Source organism: Prosopis cineraria, unplaced genomic scaffold, assembly GCF_029017545.1.
Source record: "Prosopis cineraria cultivar Desert tree isolate PC_DT_omini unplaced genomic scaffold, ASM2901754v1 PC6, whole genome shotgun sequence".
Classification (NCBI taxonomy): domain Eukaryota; kingdom Viridiplantae; phylum Streptophyta; class Magnoliopsida; order Fabales; family Fabaceae; genus Prosopis; species Prosopis cineraria.
Genome location: NW_026555337.1, coordinates 14445350 through 14465014, shown reverse-complemented (window position 1 = coordinate 14465014; position 19665 = coordinate 14445350). Strand labels below are relative to the sequence as shown.

The 19665-nt window shown below is 31.5% G+C and overlaps 1 protein-coding gene across 4 annotated transcripts; it reads left to right on the top strand.

The window, feature by feature from the left end:
* Nucleotides 1-6123: 6123 nt before the first annotated feature.
* On the top strand, nucleotides 6124-18342 carry LOC129313128 (regulator of nonsense transcripts UPF3). Of its 4 annotated transcripts, none has more exons than XM_054956044.1 (15): nucleotides 6124-6434; nucleotides 9453-9559; nucleotides 9734-9827; nucleotides 9944-10044; nucleotides 10197-10276; nucleotides 11831-11929; nucleotides 13341-13464; nucleotides 14783-14883; nucleotides 15091-15586; nucleotides 15741-15830; nucleotides 15915-16033; nucleotides 16732-16781; nucleotides 17007-17095; nucleotides 17134-17157; nucleotides 17915-18342. In XM_054956044.1, exons 1-12 carry the CDS (start codon nucleotides 6295-6297, stop codon nucleotides 16768-16770), a joined length of 1590 nt encoding a protein of 529 aa, XP_054812019.1. In that variant the 5' UTR covers nucleotides 6124-6294; the 3' UTR covers nucleotides 16771-16781; nucleotides 17007-17095; nucleotides 17134-17157; nucleotides 17915-18342. The 4 variants fall into 4 exon arrangements, with proteins under 4 accessions (XP_054812019.1, XP_054812018.1, XP_054812017.1 ...); XM_054956043.1 differs by having other exon boundaries at nucleotides 16732-16784; XM_054956042.1 differs by having other exon boundaries at nucleotides 17007-17157.
* The last annotated feature ends 1323 nt before the right edge of the window (nucleotides 18343-19665 follow it).

The following is a 19665-nucleotide window of genomic DNA, read 5'->3' as shown; positions in this document are numbered from 1 at the left end:
CATGCTAAAATTATAGAAGACAAAAATAGTCCTTCTCTTTAAGATATTCTTTCTCAGTGTCTTCTCTAACTGCCGTCATTCATCTCCTCCTTTGCTTGGATCAGATCAGCCCCATCTCCCAACTCTATTAAAGGTTTGATTTATTATTTTACTGCCTACTCTGTTAAAATTATTCCATGTGAAATACACTTACAGCATCCTGTGTTGTTTTCCATGTTCATCAGCATCTCCCTGAAAATTATAGCGAGTTGGGTGGTACCGCTAAACAGAAGAGAGTGAAAGAATATATGCTTGTATAGCAGCTTGAATTTGACCAGTTATGCTTGAATTGCATATGTGTCTAGATGAGCTTGACTAATGAATGTAGGGTCATCTCTTTTATCTCCTTTTTCCTATATCTGGATGTGGGGTTCCTTACAAAGCATTACATACATACGTGTGTGTGTGTGTGTATTGCCATGACAAAGTCTTATATTCAAAGTAGCGTGTGTGTGTGTGTATTGCCATAACAAAGTCTTATATTCAAAGTAGCGTAAATAAGTATGCCCAGGAATTTGAGAAAATTCCTTTAATCAATACTTCTGAGCTATGGGTAAACCCTTGATCCCCTTTTGAACTAAAGGATGTTCTATTAGTTCGATCTTGCCTAATATCTCTCTACCGACTTATCTATATATTGATACTGTAAACATGTTTAATTTTTTTCATCTATCTTTTCATATTTTTTATTTTTATCCTACTAAATTTAATTGATGTGCAATTATATTCTTTTAAATATTAGAATGGCACCCAAAAAAGATATGAGAGGTTCCAAAGGAGATGGAAGAGATAAGGCAAAATGGGATGATAAGAAAACTGAAATATTTTTAAAAATATGCGCTGAAGAGATACTTGCAGGAAATAGACTAAATATACATTTTAATAAAGGTGGATGGAAGAACCTTATTGACAAATTTTATGAGCGAAGAGGATGTGCTTACAATCGCATACAATTAAAAATTAGTGAGTTGTTTCAAAAAGAGACTTTTGATCATTTACAAGGTTAGTTAGAAAGGAAACTGATATTGGATGGGATCATAAAATATAGACTATATGAGCTCTTGAAGAATGATGGGTTGATAAGAGCAGGGTATGATTGTGTTTTGTTCAATATATAATTTTTTTTACTTACAAGATTTATTTATTTATTTTAAATTTTTATTATAGGAGGATCTAAAGATTTTGAAATAGAAGAATGGGGACCTAAATTCTTATATTTGTAAGATAAGTGTTTTGATGAAATAGTGGCTACAAGATTTGCTCTTTTAATTCCATATCAAAATCCCCCATCATATAAAGGAACTAATATTCATAATGAGGATAATCACAATAAGGGTATTGAACATAATGAACAAAATCTAGCTAGTAAGGATGATGCAGATAGTTGTGAAGCTAGTCAAGAAGCTCAAGCAAATGCAATTCCAAATCCTTCAAACAAAAAGAGGAAGAGGATAGGCAAAGGAGAGAAAAAACTTAGAATAGCTAAGAAACTTCAAAATTCTCTAGATCATATTCTTGATGGAATGGATCTATTATTAGTGGATCAAAACAAAATGATCCTTTTAGTTATGATAAGTGTTTATCAATGTTAAATGAGGTTCCAAACTTGATAAAACGAACAAATAAATATTTTTTGACCGTGAGAATTCTGACTAACAAAGAAAATAGGATAGCATTTTGTCACTTTATGGACAACGATTGGGAGATGACCATCAATTAGCTAAACACTTTCACACATGAGGACATTTTTCATATGTGTTGAATTCATAATATTGCACATGTTTTTATATGTTATTTGATTCATTTGATTTATGAAACACTTGATAATATTTAGTCAAAATTATATATGTTTGTTCAATTTGTATTGACTACATTTATATTTCTAAGATGACTAATAATTCATTTATAAGTGATGATGATTCTACAATGGAAATTGAAGTCCAAAATATTTATGAATATGGACTTCAAAGTGCAACAAATTTAGCTACCTTTTTAGTTACAAATCATGTGTTGAAGTATGTTTTAAAAAAAAAAAGAAAAGAAAACTACTTCGATTCTTTCTGATCACAGGTGGCTAGTAGAGTTGATAAAGGGAAATGATAACAGGTTTTTTAAGCAATTTCAAATGAGAAAACATGTGTTTCAACTATTGTTGTAGGAGTTAAGCAATAACTATGGACTAACACCTACCAAATACATTGGAGTGGATGAAAATGTTGCTTTGTTCTTGTATATCATAGGTCAAAGAGCCATATAGAGACAAGTTCATGAACGATTTCAACACACTAGCCAAACCATTCACAACCATTTCAAAAGAGTTTTAATAGCTGTATACAAGCTAGGCAATCATGTATTTAGGCCCACTAATCCAATTCATATTGCTACTTCTCAACACATAAAAGATAATGATCGATAATGGCCTTATTTTAAAGACTACATAGTGGCAATTGATGGCATACATGTCTCAGTAGATAAGCAGATACCTTTTTATAATAGGAAAGGATATAGGAGCACAAATGTAATGGCTATATGTGATTTTAATATGTGCTTTACATTTGCATTGTGTGGCTGGGAAGGATTTGTTCATGATGCACAGATTTTTATGGACACCCTTCATAAACCACATTTACAATTCCTTTATCCTCCTGAAAGTTAGTATTATATAACTCGAGATATTTAAATGATTTATAAATATTTATGTAATATTGTTTAATATATTTTCTATTTATGTATAGGTAAATATTATCCTGTTGACTTAGGATATCCATCATTCAAAGGTTTTCTAGGACCATATAAGAATATAAGGTATCATCTTGCACATTTTAGGATGGCTCCTAGCTTTAGATCAAGAGATGAAATATTTAATTTTTATCATTCTAGTTTGAGAAGTGTTATTGAAAGAACTTTTGGTGTTTGTAAGGCAAGATGGAGAATATTTCAAAATATAACCAATTTCAAGCTTGTCACTCAAATTTCTATCATATGGATATGTTTTGCTCTCTATAAGTATGTTAGAAGGATGGACTCAGATGACTTTGATATTCTTCAAAATTTTGTTAGAAGGATGGACTCAGATGACTTTGATATTCTTCAAAATTTTGAGAATTTAAATGAGTTACGAGATAGTTAACAACATTTTAATGATGAGGATGATAATAATGTACTTGACCATAATGAATGGCGAGATCTCACACAAGTAGATGTTAAATACATAGAAGAAATAAGAAATAAGAAATAGTATTAAAGATTAGTTGCCAAGATGCGTCGCTAGATTTTTTTTGTTTTTGTTTTTTAATTTTTTAATGTTTGTAAAAACTTTATCATTTACTTTGATGGATTGGAGTTTGGATTGATTTATTTTAAATAATATTACTGAAGTATCTGCAAATTTATTAAAATTTTTTTTTATCCAAACATGTTTTTTAAAAAAGTACTTTTACATGTCTATTATTATAATTTAACAAAAAAAAACACTTTTAAATTGTTTTATCCAAACAAGTTAAAAATTATTTTTTTAAGTAAAAAGTTTTTTTATGATTGTAGCTAAATGCAAAATATTTTTTTATTTTTTTCAAAATCTCTACAAAATAAATCACTTCTTATGACATGTCTAAACTATCTAAAAATTACTTATTTTTTAATTTTAAACAAACGGCCATGAGATCGACTATATTGAGACTTAAGTATATATGAGTAAAATTAACTCTATCAATACCAAGTTATAGTCCTATGCATTTTTAATTACAAGGACTAAATTAAAATAAAATAATTAAGAATAACAAAAGGAAATAAAATTATAAAGACTAAGAACAAAAAGCATATAAACCTGCTATTATATTTTTCCTTTTTGAAATTATTACCTAAGTTTTGAAAGGATCTCCTATTTAGCTATTTCCATTAAGATGAATTCTTCTCTAAAAAATTCTTTTATAGCTTTAAAGTTTTTACCTGTTCTACTTATTCTGAACATTATTTTATATTGTATGACCATAAATGTAGTGTGTGTGTGTGTGTTTTTTTTTTTTAACCTTTTCAATATCTGTTTGATCCTATTTTCATTACTAAGGCTTTTCTACAACCTAAGCCTTTTAATCCGATTGGAGTTAGGAAGAGTCAAAATAGAGTGGCCCATATTGTTGGTGATTTTCTTCTTGTCTTTTTTCTCTTAAACATATAAATATTGGTTTGTCTAATCCTAAACTAAAATTAAGTTTTACCACACTTGAATTATTTATTTATCCATCCAATTATATTTTCTTTTTAAATTTACCTACATTTTTTTATTTATAATATATTTATGCTACATGAGAGCAATGCTTCTGAGTTGTCACTGCGGATCATCTTTGAGAAGTGACAACATGAACTTGGAAAAAGGTCTGAGAAGTGAGAAGTGACTTTATTGGAACCCTTGTTGCCTTTAATTTGATTAAAAAAACAAATATATCGCCATTTACGTCGATGAATGCCAGGACAACATTAATTAAAATCAATATCTGATTATCACAAAAAATAATAATATCTGACTGCATTAAATAATAAGAAAGTTCAAACATTTTGAAATGGATATAGAAATGTAACATTGAATTAAATTCTCGGTCAAATTTTAAATTTAACATGTGGTTGTGAAATTGATTACTCCGATAACGTCATTTTTCTTGAAATTAATTGGGATAAGGACCTAACTTGCAGAATAAGAAAGAAAAAAAAGGCAAAATCATGAATATAAAAAATAAATTATGAAAAAAAAATTCCGATTCAGAATTAGGTCTTTTTCCCCAATTAATTTGCTGATAATGTCATTTTCCCCAATTTTCTCAGAAGAAAACATATGTAACATTATTATTTATTATTAGGTAAATGGAGAGAGCGAGGTGAGAGCTGGACTTGATGACCCAAAGAATGCGAACAAAAATGAAATAAAAAAGTACATATATACCACAAATTTCAATTATGGCTTTAACTTATGTCCAAACAAGTATGGATTCAAATAGTGAAATAAAAACTGATTGAAATTTTAATAAATGTGAAGATAAATATATCATTAATATGAAATGAAATATTATTGTAAAATCAAATTATTCAAATAAAATTAAATTATTTAAATAAAAATCTATAAATAGATATCCACAAAAATATCATAAAGTCTACAAATCACTAAATAATATTTTATTACTTTTTTTTTATTTTTTAGATAGTGTTTGATTAGAGAGAAGGCTCCTCCACCTTATCAAACAAGAGGAGGGGAGGATGGGAGGAGGAGAGCGAAGGGAATTTTTTTTAAAATTTTTAAGATATCCTCACAATAGGTAAAGTGCTATTAATTTTTTAAAAATTTGAGTGTTATTTAAAGGTTACTCTTTCCAAAATAATACACTTTATGTATTAAATAATCTTTTATTATCATAATTAAATATAAAATAATCTTATCCTCTTATCTATAGTAAAATTTACTGGTCATGGAACAGTGAATATAACAATGCCATATCCACAATTGTTTTTTTTTAATTTAATTGTTTCTTTATAACTTTTTATAATATTTCTTTATTTAATTTCATGAGTTGTACAGGGCAGTTTTTAGTTTTTTTTAAAATAAATATTTTTTTATAAAATTTGGGTGTTATCTAAAGGTTACCCTTTCCAAAATAATGCACTTTATGTATTAAACAATCTTTTATTATTATAATCAAATATGAAATAATCTTATCCTCTAATCTATAAGAAAAGTTACTTTTCATGGAACAGTGAATATAACAATGCCATATCCACAATTGCTTTTTTCTTTTTTAAAATCAATTGTTTCTTTATAACTTTTTGTTATATTTTTTTTATTTAATCCCGTGCATTGTAGAGCGCAGTTTTTAGTTTTTTTTAATAAAATTTCTATAAAATAAATATTTTTTATAAAATATTTAAATTATCTGAAATTAATTTATTTTTATTTAAAATCAATAGGCCAGAAAAAGTTAAAACAGTATGACGAGACATTCTTCCTTGATGGGCCTTAAATCTTAGGCCCATGTCAATCCCTCTGGATCCCTCCTTCCTGCGGGCGCGATCTTTCGCTTCTCGAAAGGATTTTATTTTGACAAATTTTCCACTCCGAATTTCCAGAGAAAGCGAAATAAAGAAAGAGTCACTCAAGAACAAGAAGAGTCTCTGTTTCTTCCTCCTCTTAATTCAACAAATTCGCAAACCAATTCACGCTAAATTTTTCCTGTCCATGATCCAGAATCTTCCCATTCATTCCAATTTCAGATGAAGGCTCCTCCAGAAAGAACTAAAGTGGTTATTAGGCATTTGCCTCCGTCTCTTGTTCAGTCCGATCTCCTCCAACAAATTGATGATCACTTTGCTGGTCGGTTTAATTGGTTCTCTTTTCGTCCCGGGAAGACCAGGTTAGATTTTTCTTTTTTTATTTATTGTTTCCATATTGCTTTTATTATTTTTTATGTTCTTTATTGTTTTGCGTTCCTTCTCTGCCTCACCAAGACATCTGAATCCGTTAACCTTGCGGAATTAATTTCTGGTCAGTGTGTTTTTCTTTCTTGAAAAATACTTTCTACACGCATTTTGTTGTCGGAGGTCATTTTTGGGCTGTGGAGCCCATGACCTTATGTCTGTTGACAATTTCTTCAGCATAAGGAAAACGGTAGAGTGTGAATATATAATTCACACAAGTGTAAAAAACGTCCTAGAGGCAGTAAACCCCTTGAAAATAACATAAGAATGTCGAATTGCTTAATTTGTATATAGTCGTCATATATATCAGCTGTTCGAGAATGAGATTAGTATGACCTAGTGGATGTTACAGACATCCCAGATGAATTGTGATAATAAGCTATGCTTTATATATTCAATTTCACCACCAAAAAAATGTCGAGGCCCTGAAACAGAACATGCTATTCGTTTATTTAATGGTTTATTTATTCCTTTGTTAGACTGTTGTTAAGATTCTTAGGCTCTCTCTTTTGAAGTCTTAGTCATTAGAAATTAATTAGTTGATATTCAAGCAGCATTACCTAATTTGAATATTCTTGGCGCTGAAGTTCTTTTTGGTGCTTCTAATCGCAATCACGTTGCATTCCAAAGCATGCAAGATCTGGCATCCAATTCTTATTCAGAACAGGGTGTTCTAAGACTAAAAGTAATAAGTCGTTTGTCAAACCATCAAAAAGAGTATGCAAGCCATCTAAGAGAGTCTACGGATGAGATCATGCCTTCAAACAAGAAAGATGCACAATGTCTGCTGAAGTTGTTTGTTTCGCCATGAGTGAGAGTAAAATATTCAGGTGAAAGAAGACGGTGAGGGTGAGACTGATTTATCACTTATCACCTATTGGATAGTCATGGGAAGATATTAAAAACTAAGAAATGGGGAGATGGAGATTGTGATTTTAATTTTTGAATCTTAATTTTTAAAGAGGAGATAAATTTTACCAGAAGATGGGGGAGGGAGAATGGATTAATAGATTGTGAATTTATATAATAATTTATTTTATTGTATTTATGAAACCTGGAGAAGAAGTATGTATCTTTTATATACATGTATGTATGTATGTATGTATGAGTGTGCACATGGGTTTGTTATATGATAAGTCATACTGTTCACCAATAATGAATAGTGAGGCTTGGGGCCCACGAGTCTAGTTAATGTTATAATTTGCTTCACAAATATGTCTTATTGCCACAGTGACATGCATCTTTTATTCTTTTTTTCCCACATATATCTTCTGTTGGGAATTGGAAAGATGAGCAGGAGTTGGAAATGAGAAATGAGATAATTAGGAAGAATAATAGAGGATCGGGTATATTATTTCATGATAATTATGATTGTCATTAAATATATTGTAATATACATGTGTTGCATTTTCTCTTGTGCTGTTTCATTGTTCAATTGCTTATTATTTTAGTGCTATTATATATATTGTCTGCTATTTATTTACTTGCTTATCCTAGACCAAAATAACATATAAACTATACCTACCCTTCATGCTGTGAAATGAATAGACTGGCATTTTAATGAAATAGAGATAATTTTTTCTTTGCATATTATTGAGCGGCAGGAGCGAATACATATATTAAATAAGAATGAAAATCTAGGGCAAAAGCAATAAATAGTTAATGAAACCTAAATAAATAACAAAATCAATAAGCAATTGAATAAGTAAAACTCAGCATTGGGCTTGGGCCCTAGGTCTTCCAACATGGCATGTTTTTCTGATAATCTCTCCATGGATTGTGACGAATCATGAATTAGTGTCAGTGCGACACTGATTTCAAGCATGCCTTTCAGAATTTTCTTTTCTTTTTTTTTTTTTTTAAATTAGGGTATGCTAAATTAGCTTGTATTATCTAGTCATTACTCAGGATCAGGTCACTGTTGTCCCCTCACTTTCTGTTTATTACTCTGATTAAACACGATGAAGAACTTTGAACATAAGGTCTCATTTAGTATGATCAAACAGGAAAATTTAACATCTTAACACATGCCTGTCTAGTTTGGCTAAACAGAGATAAAACTAACATTTTACTTGTAAACAAAAGGGTGAATGGGAGTGAGTGAGTTTATGCTTATTATGCGTCTTGTGCATTACTTGGAGTTTGAGGAAATGAGTCACAATGTTCATTGTTCATAAATAGTGTGATTTCATAGAATTTCTATATTATATAATTTGAACAATTTCATTGCCCTTCACTGGTGTTAATGATTGAAATACAAAGCCATATAGAAGTTGTTCCGGAGCTGTGCATCAGCAATGCAAGAACTTCTGATCAAAAGCCCTGTGACGTTCTTTCAAGAGAATTGGCAAATTTGAGCAAAATGTAGCCATTTAATGGAGTGATTGTCAGGTGAACAACCCAAAGAAGGGGAAGAAAAGTTATATCTCTACCAAATTTTAATTTTCTGTTTCATTATTTTCTCTTTCAAGACATAAAGAGGCATAAAGGGGGAAAAGCTATAAAGTTATCAAGACATTCAGAAAACTAACTGAAGAACTTTCTCTAATGTAGTTTTCATGCTATAGATGTTCGAACTGTGACATGTGCAATTATATTGACTCCTTTATTGATTTTTTTGTTGAGATATTTTAGGTTATAGCAATTTTTATTTTTTATGAATTGAGTAGGTGGTCGTACATTTATTGGCAGTCTTTTTGTTCCCCTTCACTTTTGACTAAACTAGAGTTAGTGGGGTATGCTTGGGTAATAAAAGTATTGGTCGCTTCTAATAGAATTGGCATGAAAGGCTTGGATATCTGCCTACCTCACATCTTATCCTTTTATCTGTAAAACATTCGCATGTTTAGGATGTTCTATATCTGCTGCCCTATGTTTTTCTTTTCTTATAATGTAATTGAGACCTTAAGGGCTTTTTTAACATATGGAGCTTTGCTTTGAATAAACATTGGCAGTTACAAGCATCAGAAATATTCCCGAGCCTACATAAACTTCAATAGTGCTGAAGATGTTTTTGAGTTTGCCGAATTCTTTGATGGACATGTCTTTGTTAATGAGAAAGGTAATTAATTGATTTGAGCATGAGATGAAACTGCCATAAGCTTATTTATTTCCCTTTGGAGTGGATTGCATTGTTTCATTATGCATATAGAACATAGCAGGTCCAATTAATTTTAACACAAACCTCTTGTTAAGATGTTTTTTTTTTCTTGTTTTAAATTTAATTCATTTATAGGTGCCCAACATAAGGCCATAGTTGAATATTCACCTTCTCAGCGTGTTCCAAAGTCAAGTACCAAAAAGGATGGTCGTGAAGGGACTATATACAAGGTGTTATTTTGGTTATAATTTTATGTTTTTAATGTGAAAACTCTAATGCTAGTTAGACTTAGAGTGCTTACCCTTTTAATAATAGTAATGACTTACTTTCTTTGTAACAAATAACAGATCCAGATTATCTTGAGTTTCTCAAACTTATTGCAAAACCACCTGAGCATCTTCCTAGTGCAGAGATACAGTTGGAAAGAAAAGAAGCTGAGCAAGCTGGTTAGTTATCATTCATTGCAGCATCCGCCACTACATATGCCAACATCATTTTGCTCAGCTTATTACATTTTGCTGTAGAGTTCTTGTTAGTGATAAAGGTGGTTAGAAAATAATAGTGGTGCCTATAATACCATTGTGTCTAATATTTGTAGGGGCTGCCAAGGAAGCACCAATAGTCACTCCTTTGATGGAATATATTCGTCAGAAACGTGCCGTTGAGAGTGGGGCACAGGTAATGATTTTTGACTTGTTTCCCCCTGCATATCATTGTGGGATTCACGTGGTATAACGCTCATAATTATTGGAGAAAACAGGTTATGTCTTGTTGGTTTCCTTTTGTTTTATTGTCCTTCTAGAACTTGATGCAAGCATGCACAAAGGTGCTTTTATTAGACTCTGGGCATATTTAAGTTTAGGCTTAAATCAAGATCATTCTCAAAAAGGGATACATGTTCTGTGAAAGAATGTTATTCAATTTGCAATGTAAAAGATACATGTGGCCAAAAAAGGGCAAGAGATTCAGATATCAAGTTCTTAGCATTTCAAGAACAGTAATGGATATGAAGGATACAGACAAGGATTCATTCATATCAACGGAAAGTTTGTAGCGAAGAAGCTTAGCAATAATTGACAGAAAGTGTACTAAAGGATTAGGCAAGCAAAGAGTCATATGCTGTGATTGTGTTGAGTTTTTATGAATATGTTTTTTAATTGCTTTTTGTGACTTGAAATTGAGCTAAGCAAATGCTGAGTCATCTGATGTAGAGCTTTGAAATGATGGTGATATTCATAGTTGTATCATTGGAATTTTGTCTCGTAGAATTGCAATTTTGGGGAGTCTTTTGAATCTGATGGTTTTGCAAGCCAGTTTTTCATTTGGCTTAATAATTAATTGGAGTTGTGATTCTTGGACTGGAACTCATGCCATTAAATTGAGCTGGAAGCAAAATTTAGTCTTTTGGTTTTTCTCTTAAAATCAAATTTCTTTCGTCTCTATCATGAAGTATAATTGACTATAACATGAAGGATCATAGTTTCAAAGTGAAGATGGAATTGAGGGTTTTTCATACTAAAGGAATTGAACAAAGCTGGATTGGGTTAACTATCTGCTGAACACGCTTGGGACCCCTTGAAGTGGTTTATTCTTTATTTCTGATGGGTGTGTGAATTGTACAATTTATTGGCTACTACCTCTTCCCCTTTATTTTATTAGCCTATTCACTTGAGTTTAAGCCACTTTATTGTGGCCTGTTGAAAAATCAGGCCAGAGGATATCTTAGCGGAATGCTTGTTTGTGTGTGCAGTCCATTTTTTCCACACAAATTTCTTTTTATCTGTACCAATGTTTCTTCATGAGTTCTGACTTTGTGTCAGCTTTATTTTTGGGATTAAAGAAAACAAGGATGTTGAAAAACAGAAGATATACAAGTGAAGTTAAAAGGATGTGGTGTACTCTTGGAAAAGATTGAAAACCAAATAAATAAAGAAAATGGAAAGTTTTACATGCTATAAAGCTGAAAATCCCTTTGCATATTTAAAAGAAGACTCCCATGAGCAAACTGAGATGAACATCATTGAGCAGCCCCTAATAGAACAATGGCTGCATGTATTAGAAAGGTTGGTTATTCTGGTACTGTTTATAATTTATCATGCTGCATCGCTATTATAGGCCGTAGCCAGAGTCTCTACTGATGTCTTGGTTCAAGTTATACATAATAAACAGGATTTTCTTTTTTGGGTTGGACATAACATTTATTCTTATATTGCTTCTACTGATTTATGATAGGCTTCACCAGTTGTGACAAAGATTAGCAGAAGAACCAGGGGTGCTTCATCCAGCAAGCCTGGCTCAGAGAATGCTAGACGAGGCTCTGAGAAGAAAAAGGTAGGACTTGTCGGTATAATGCATGTTTTAGTTTTATTCGCTTCATTACACCAAAGATGTCACAGATTATACCTCGTTACCTCATTGCTCAATTCATTGATTGAGAGATTCATTTTCACTTTTCTGTTGTTTTTTCCCAAAAAAATCTGATGGAATTCCCAAGAAGACTAGCATTATTTATGTCGATGGACAACTGTTAACTCCTTCCCTGAGAATCAGAGTGAGGAAGAAACTAGCTAAATTACAGTAGCAGAAAATGAAAATGACAAAGGAAAAGAGTAGTAACCACCATTTGGTTTTGAGAGATCAAATTCTCCTTGATCCTTTCACTACTCAAGCCTGATAAAATCCTCAAACCTTCACACTCAATTTATCTTACACCTCATGACCCATGTAAGTTAGTGGGGGTGTTACCTGATTAGCCCCTCTGCTCAGCTCATTACAAGCATCCCTGCCACATACACTTCTTTTCTCTTAGTCTTCTTATGATACACTTCCATTTTTCATGGGCTAGCTGGTGGCTGATCAATATCTAGGGGCATGTTTGGTTACAACTTTTGGAAAACTAGAAGTCCTTTTGGGGAACTTTCAAAAGACAAAAGTTATTTGTGTAATTTTTTGATACATCAGAAAGTCTATTTGTTATGTTTGAAAGTCCATTTGCCAAAAGCTGATGTACAGGTTACTTTTAACTTTTGAACAACTTAAGTGAATTTCCAATGGTGAAAGCTGGTCTAGGTTGCTTTCCAAAAAAACTCTCATTTTACTAAATTGGTTTTTAAAAAAATATACCAAAATATAAATTATGTTACAAGAATTAACTTTTACCAACTAATTTTTGGCAAAAGGACTCTTGATAAACAAACTTTTGGCAAACTGAAAATCAAACACATGTTAAACAAGGTTCAGTCATGCGGTCATCTGGATAAAGCAAAATTATGATGGCTGAACTTCACTTTTAGAAGTGCTTCTTTATTGCGGAAAAGATTTTCTTTGTTAGTGGAGTTTGGCCATATGGACCTAGAACAAATAGAATTCAGAAAAAGGAATCACGAGCAACAAAACCTGAACTGCCATATCTCAGATAGAATGATAAATTCACAAAAGTAACATGAAAAACTTGTCATAATTAATCTGATTACCTGCAATACAATTGCTTTATGGATTTCCATTTTTAATTTAAGATAATAGGTTTTAAAGCATTATGGTATCGTGCAGTTCATGTAGCTGACCCCACCTAGTTGGATAAAGCTGTTTGTTGCTGTTGTAATTTAAGTTAATAGGTTTTGGACATGTTTAGTCTTTGGCTATTGTCTAGATTGTTCCCTTAATTTATTTCTAAATAAAACTGCACTATTTATGCTTTCAAAGAATGGTGGATCATGTCACTGACTCGGTTTTTGAGTGCCAGTATGTTCAGAAGAATAGTGCTAAAAGCAGCAACCGAAAAGACAAATCAAGCTCTGTTGTAATTCCCCGGCGAGAATATCAATCATCTGTGTCCATTTCAAAGGGAATATCTGAAATTGAAGCTGGTAGTATGATATTTTTAATTTAGGTCTTTTATTTATTTTGTTTTTTCGCTCATATGTTCTCATGGTTTGTTTTGGAGATGTCTTATTCCTCTTTTCTGTATCCGTCTTGTTCTTTAATAAAATTTCTTCCTGAAAAAATGAAAATAAATCTGTTAATGGTAAGTTTTGTGCAGTTCTCGTTTACTTATATCTTTCAGCTTATGAATGCATGTTTTTGTGTGTGCGCGCACGTGTGTAGAAGAATGCATTCCTTTATCATAGAATTATTTCATATGACCAAATACAAGATTTTTTTCCCCTATAATTTTACAGGAGAGGGAATTTTTTCCCTGCATTCAATTAGAGAGTTACTTCTAAGTTTATTATAACTTCTAACATGGGTAGAGAATGTTCAAAAATGATTTGGAAAGAAAGACTTGTCTTTATAGATGCAACCAATAGTTTTTCTCGTCTCTTCCTTCTCAAAAGGTCGCTCCAACCAAGCTGCCTCACTCATCAGATTGGGGCCCAGTCCAAACCTTCCAGAAAAGGTTAGCTAAAGATAGTCTTGTTTATATAGACCCACAAAATCTGAGTTATCTTTTCCGAAATGATCCTCATTGTTTTAACATGAGTCCTTTATCAAATGCAAATTCCCTTATCAGGTTTGTCCTTCTGGTAATAGTTGTCACTCTTTGAAATAACTGTGTTTAGGTCCCCATTCTTTGCCCATTTATTCCTAGATTATTGCCTCCAATTTATCTTATTTAAATATCTTGAAATTTATTTTGCAAAAGGGTCTTCCTCTCCTCTTCAGTAGAGATTGTTGGAGACTTGGAGCATATATCAAAAGCTAATTATGGACATGGACTTTTAATTAACAACTTGCTTACGCTTGAGTTGAAATAGTCGATGGCCAAAAACCCAAAAAAAAATTTGAGGAAAAAACATAAAATCAAAAAGAGTTGAAATGGTGTCATGGTATTGGAGCCTCAATAAACAATTGATCAGGAGTTTGATCTTTGTTGAGCCCCCATTCTCTTGGTTGAAATCAGGTTTCAACACAATAATTGAGTTGCTTATCAAGCATAAATATAATTCAGCTGCTAAACGTTCTTAAGGGATTCACTATTTCCACGGTGCAATGGGATTGGACATCTTTCCTTCTTTGATTACTTTCTTATTTAGGACTTTTTATATATTCTTTTTTTTAAATAAAAAAACCATGCTTGTTCTCTTTGGCATAGGATTTCTTATCTGCTAACTTAATTACTCTTGTATCTTCTTTGTAAACATTCCTTTTATCCATAAAAAAGTCACATGCTTGATGAATTCGCAGTGCATGGTATTGAAGGTCCTATTTCAGCTATCCCTCTGCCTGCTGGCTCTGGAAAGAAAAAAATCCTGCTGGTTAAAGGGAAAGAACGAGAAATTCTCAATGTACGTTTTTCCAAATGAAGTTTATTTTTGAAGATTTTCTTCGATGATAATTATTGTCTTTTTTATTATTATTATTTTCTTCTAATAAAATTTATTTTTTATTAAGATAAATCTCTGGAAGTTTGATTCTTTTCTTGACTCTGTTTATTTACTTTATGTGATTTTTGAGAAATTGTGATTTTTGACACTGTTTATTCACTCTCTTAGGCTGCTGAGAGTATGGCACAACAGCAAAATGTAAAATCCGGAAATCCTGCTGTTTCTGCTGCTTCAAAGCAGAACCCAAGACGCGAAGCTAGTGGAAGGTTGATTAGGAGCATACTTCTAAATAATGAAGCTCGTCAGAGCCAGTCCACAACTGCAGCTCAACAGAAAGTTCAGATCTTGAGTTCTGAGAATGGGAAGCGGCCACTTCGGAATGTGAGTGCACGGTCTGGGACAAATGGTCTTGTCTCCAATCATGATGCAGGCCAATTTAATTCTGAAGGGGATTCTAAAAGGGCATTGGATGAGAAGTTTGTAAAAAGGGATCTGCATGGTTTGGGCAGTGGTGAAAAAACAGAAAGGCGTACTAGAAACAAGGATAGACCTGATTGTGGGGTTTGGACTCCTCTTCGTCGATCCGATGTTTCTCATGCTGTTAATGAGCACTCATCATCCTCTGTATCACAGTCTACCTTGTCACATTCTGAATCAGTTGAAGGTATGCTGGAGTAGACATTAAATTGTTTTTCATTGCAAAGACAAAATATTCTTCTCTGTGAATTACTCTTGCTTTCATTTTTCTTAATTAAGTTTCAACATAAAGCCAACAGATCTAAAGTCATTATCTTCCTGTAATTTTCCGCTGTCTGCAGGAGAAATGAAAGATGATGTCTTTTCTGGAAGCAGAAAAGGGGAATACTCAGCCTCTGCTGGTGGTCGTAATAGTTCCTCAGTTGAAAATGGTTGGTGTTTCTTTACTCATTCCATCAATACACACTAGAATATCCATGCCTTGATTCTACTTCAATGTTTCAACTAAACTTCAGGTTCTCAAAGACATTATACTCGTCGTGGAGCTACCCACACAGTGAAGGATGACACTGCAGTCAGTTTAAGTGAAGCAAAACCTTCTAAGAAAGGTGTTGCTGGACATGGGGCTCATGAGGTATGTATTTTATATGCAGTAATCAGAATCTTACTATTCAAGATTTAAATCTTTTAATTTGCTATGAATCACAATGTCAATGATATGGAACATTGATTTAATTGAAAAAAGTTCTAAATTGTGCAATTCACAATATGAACCTTACAATTCATGATGAGTCACGTAACCAATAGTATTAGTTGATGGCTGAAGCCTGAAAGGGTCATGAATCATTCAATCCAAGCCAATAGAACATGATTGTATAACCTTTCCAACGAGGAATGTGTGGGAATATTAAATTGGCTTGACAGTGTTTTATTGTTATTGAGTATTTTTATCCCTCATAAATAGATATATTTCAAGAATTAATTATTTACACTTTATATGACTTTTTTCTATTTATGATCTTGAGTATTTTATGCATATTACAACAATATGCTTGCATGGTGTATTGCGTGATTCAAGTTACTTTTCACTTGTTGAATCTTATGATTTGATATGTTTTATGATTCATGATTCAAAAATACATTTTCAATTCATGACAATATCACTATTTGGCTACTATGATTTTATACTCTGATACTATTATTGTTGTTGTAATTATCATTAATCATTCTTGTTGTTATCATTATCATTATTATTATTGTGATTATCTTCATTGTTAGTTTTTCTTACATCGTTTCATGGACCACCACTGAAAGTGCTAATCTTCTCTGCAGAAGCAAGTGTGGGTTCAGAAATCATCTTCAGGGTCCTAAAATATCTAAAGGTGGTATGTACAGTCTTGTTTGCATCTATATTTCCTTCAACGAAAAAAGTAAATAAATGAAGCATTCCCTGTTTTTAATATATTTGTTTGGGTTTCTCGAAATTAGGTTGATAGTAAAGTTAATTAGATTATTTTAACCTTAACAGAACATATTTAATCTCATTGGCAAAAGAAAAGCATGTTTGATCAAGTTTTTGAGGGCGTTCTTGGATTTCATTGCATTAGGTTTACAACGTGACTGACAGAGTATGGACCACTACAACAGCAATAATTCCTCGAAGTTTTGAGGCAGATCATTCCTGCTATGAGCTATGGTCTCCGTTGGGGATCGTCCTTAACAAATTCAGGTTGACCCAAGGTTGGGCTACTTAAAAAGGTATGCGTAAATTCTAGGGAGAATATCAATAAAGGAATTTGGAGTCTTTAATGCTATGTTTGGATTAATAGGAGTATGGATTTAGATTTAGACTGAATTCCTCATTTAGACACACAAAAATTCATGAATTCAGATTTGATTCAAATTCTCATCCATTTTTTATTATAATTCTTTTGTAATCTCAAATTTCCTCTATACCTTGGTGATTTGAAACTCTAATCACTTAATATCTCTTTCTCTTTATGTTTTTACTATTAATATCTCTATAACTTTTATATCTTTTCTCATCTTATTTTCGTCTTTTGTCAATTAAAAAGTAGAGATAAACTCATTATTTTCAATTTTTCATTTTTGTTTCAAGTTTTAATCCATCTTTCTTTTTCATTTGAAAATTTTTAAATTACCAGAACAAAGGATTTTAAATACGTAGATTTTAAATGTAAGATTTAACATGCAAGATTTAAAATGTAAGATAATCTAAAATTCAAATCCAAATTTATCGATCTATTTGCTATCTAAAAGAATTTTTTGCAAGTAAACATTAACAAATTAACAAGTGAAGTTATCTTACTAGGATCTTTATCAGATATTAAATTATTTTGTGTCCTTCATTGATATACTTTCAAAATTTCTAAACTTCTAAACACATGGAAAATGTAGGTTTCTTTTTTTCACTTTAGCTAGTGATTGTATTTCTTTTCCTATTTTGACCAACTGGGCATGTGTAAATTTTTTTTTTTTTTTTTTGTTTTAACAGAAAGATGATCCAGTTGTTGCCTGATGGAGCCTGCTCATTGAAAGGAATGCCAAAGTTATATACCTACCTCATCATGGACATGATATTCTGCTGGAAAGAGTGTGGTGTGTCAATCATGTCTGTTAGATGTTTGTACCATTCGTCTCCTTTTAAGTTTACTGAGTATTTCTTTGGTGCAAAATAGTATCTGTGCCTGGGATGTACTATATAATAGTGCATGGTGGTACTTGCCAAGGGGCAGTCGTGTATTGTGACGAGTCACAGCATCCTTGTCCCTTCCTAATAGACTACTAGGGGCTGGACAATGTTGTGTATCAAGGCGTGTGATTCTTATATAAGAGGAAGCACTTTGGTGTGCCTGTAATCCTAAAAGATCAGAGATGTAATATTGATCGTTGGTGTATTATCATCCTGTGGTTGATTTTAAATTCGAGATTGGTGCTAGATCTCTGTCTATGTATCGAGCGGTGGCCAAAAAAAAAAAAAAGTGGATAATACTTGATTTTACAATTTGGATCTTCTATGTTGACAAGAATGAATGCATATAAAGCATTATATGAGAGACAGAAAAAGTAGATGATGAGAGCAAAGATGATATGAAAAAGATTTTACGGCACGAAAATTGATTCATGCAATTATCATTATGTTCATGCCATTGATACTCAATAATCCCATCATTTCAAATATAAGGTTTGTTTAGTTTAATTGTTTCAATACTTCAAGAAGTTGAGGTTTAATAAGTTTCTATCTAAAATGTCTTTGAAAGTATATCAAAGTTACTTGGCTTAACAAATAATTGATTATTCATACTACTAAAGAAGGGTGAAGTTGGGAAAATTAATATTTCAACTATTTCACTAGTGTTTTGGTTCATGTGTTTTAGTTAAAAATCTTATATTTGAAATGGATGAAGTATTACATGTCTTGTCATTATTTTGTTGATAACGGTAAAAATGACATTATTTATTGTGTGGAAGCCAAAGAAAAAGTATATTGCTTAATTTAACAACTTAGAAATCAAAGTGAATGCATATAATGCATTAGAAAAGTGAGAAAATAGACGAGTGTAAACATGATATATAAAAACGATTTTATTTCATGGAAATTGAGATGCAATATCTAGAGCGGGAAATGCGCGGCCTGGTTGATATCCTCTAGCACATAAGTTTTTTTCCTCTAAAATTAATTATTTTTTTCAAACTCAACCTTTATTGGTCATGCTCAAATCCTGGGCTTAAAAAAGCTTTGTTTATTTTTTATTTTTTAAAATTAAATTGTCATTATTATATTTTATTTTTATATTATAAAGTACAAATTAAAATGTGCTAAAATTCAAAATAAGTAAAACAACTCATAGTTTTAAAGTACAAATACATATTTTAAAGTTTAAATTTAAAAGAAAATACAATCATTAATTCTTATAGTTTTATCGAATTTTATTTTAATCCCTATAATTTTTCTCAATATTTTAAATCTTTATAAGAACTAAAAATATAAAAATTATAGGAATTTAAGTAACAAATGTTACCCAATCTTATTGAAATTATAGGGATTGAAAATAATAAAAAAAATTAAAAAGACTAAAAGCAAAACTCGATAAAATTATAAAAATCAATGATTATATTTTTTCTAGATTTAATCCAGAGATATAAAATAAACTAAAGTATACACATACTTCTCTAACTTTATATAAGATTTTAATTTAATCTTTTTATTTTGTAAAGTATATTTTCAAACTTTTAATCCTAACA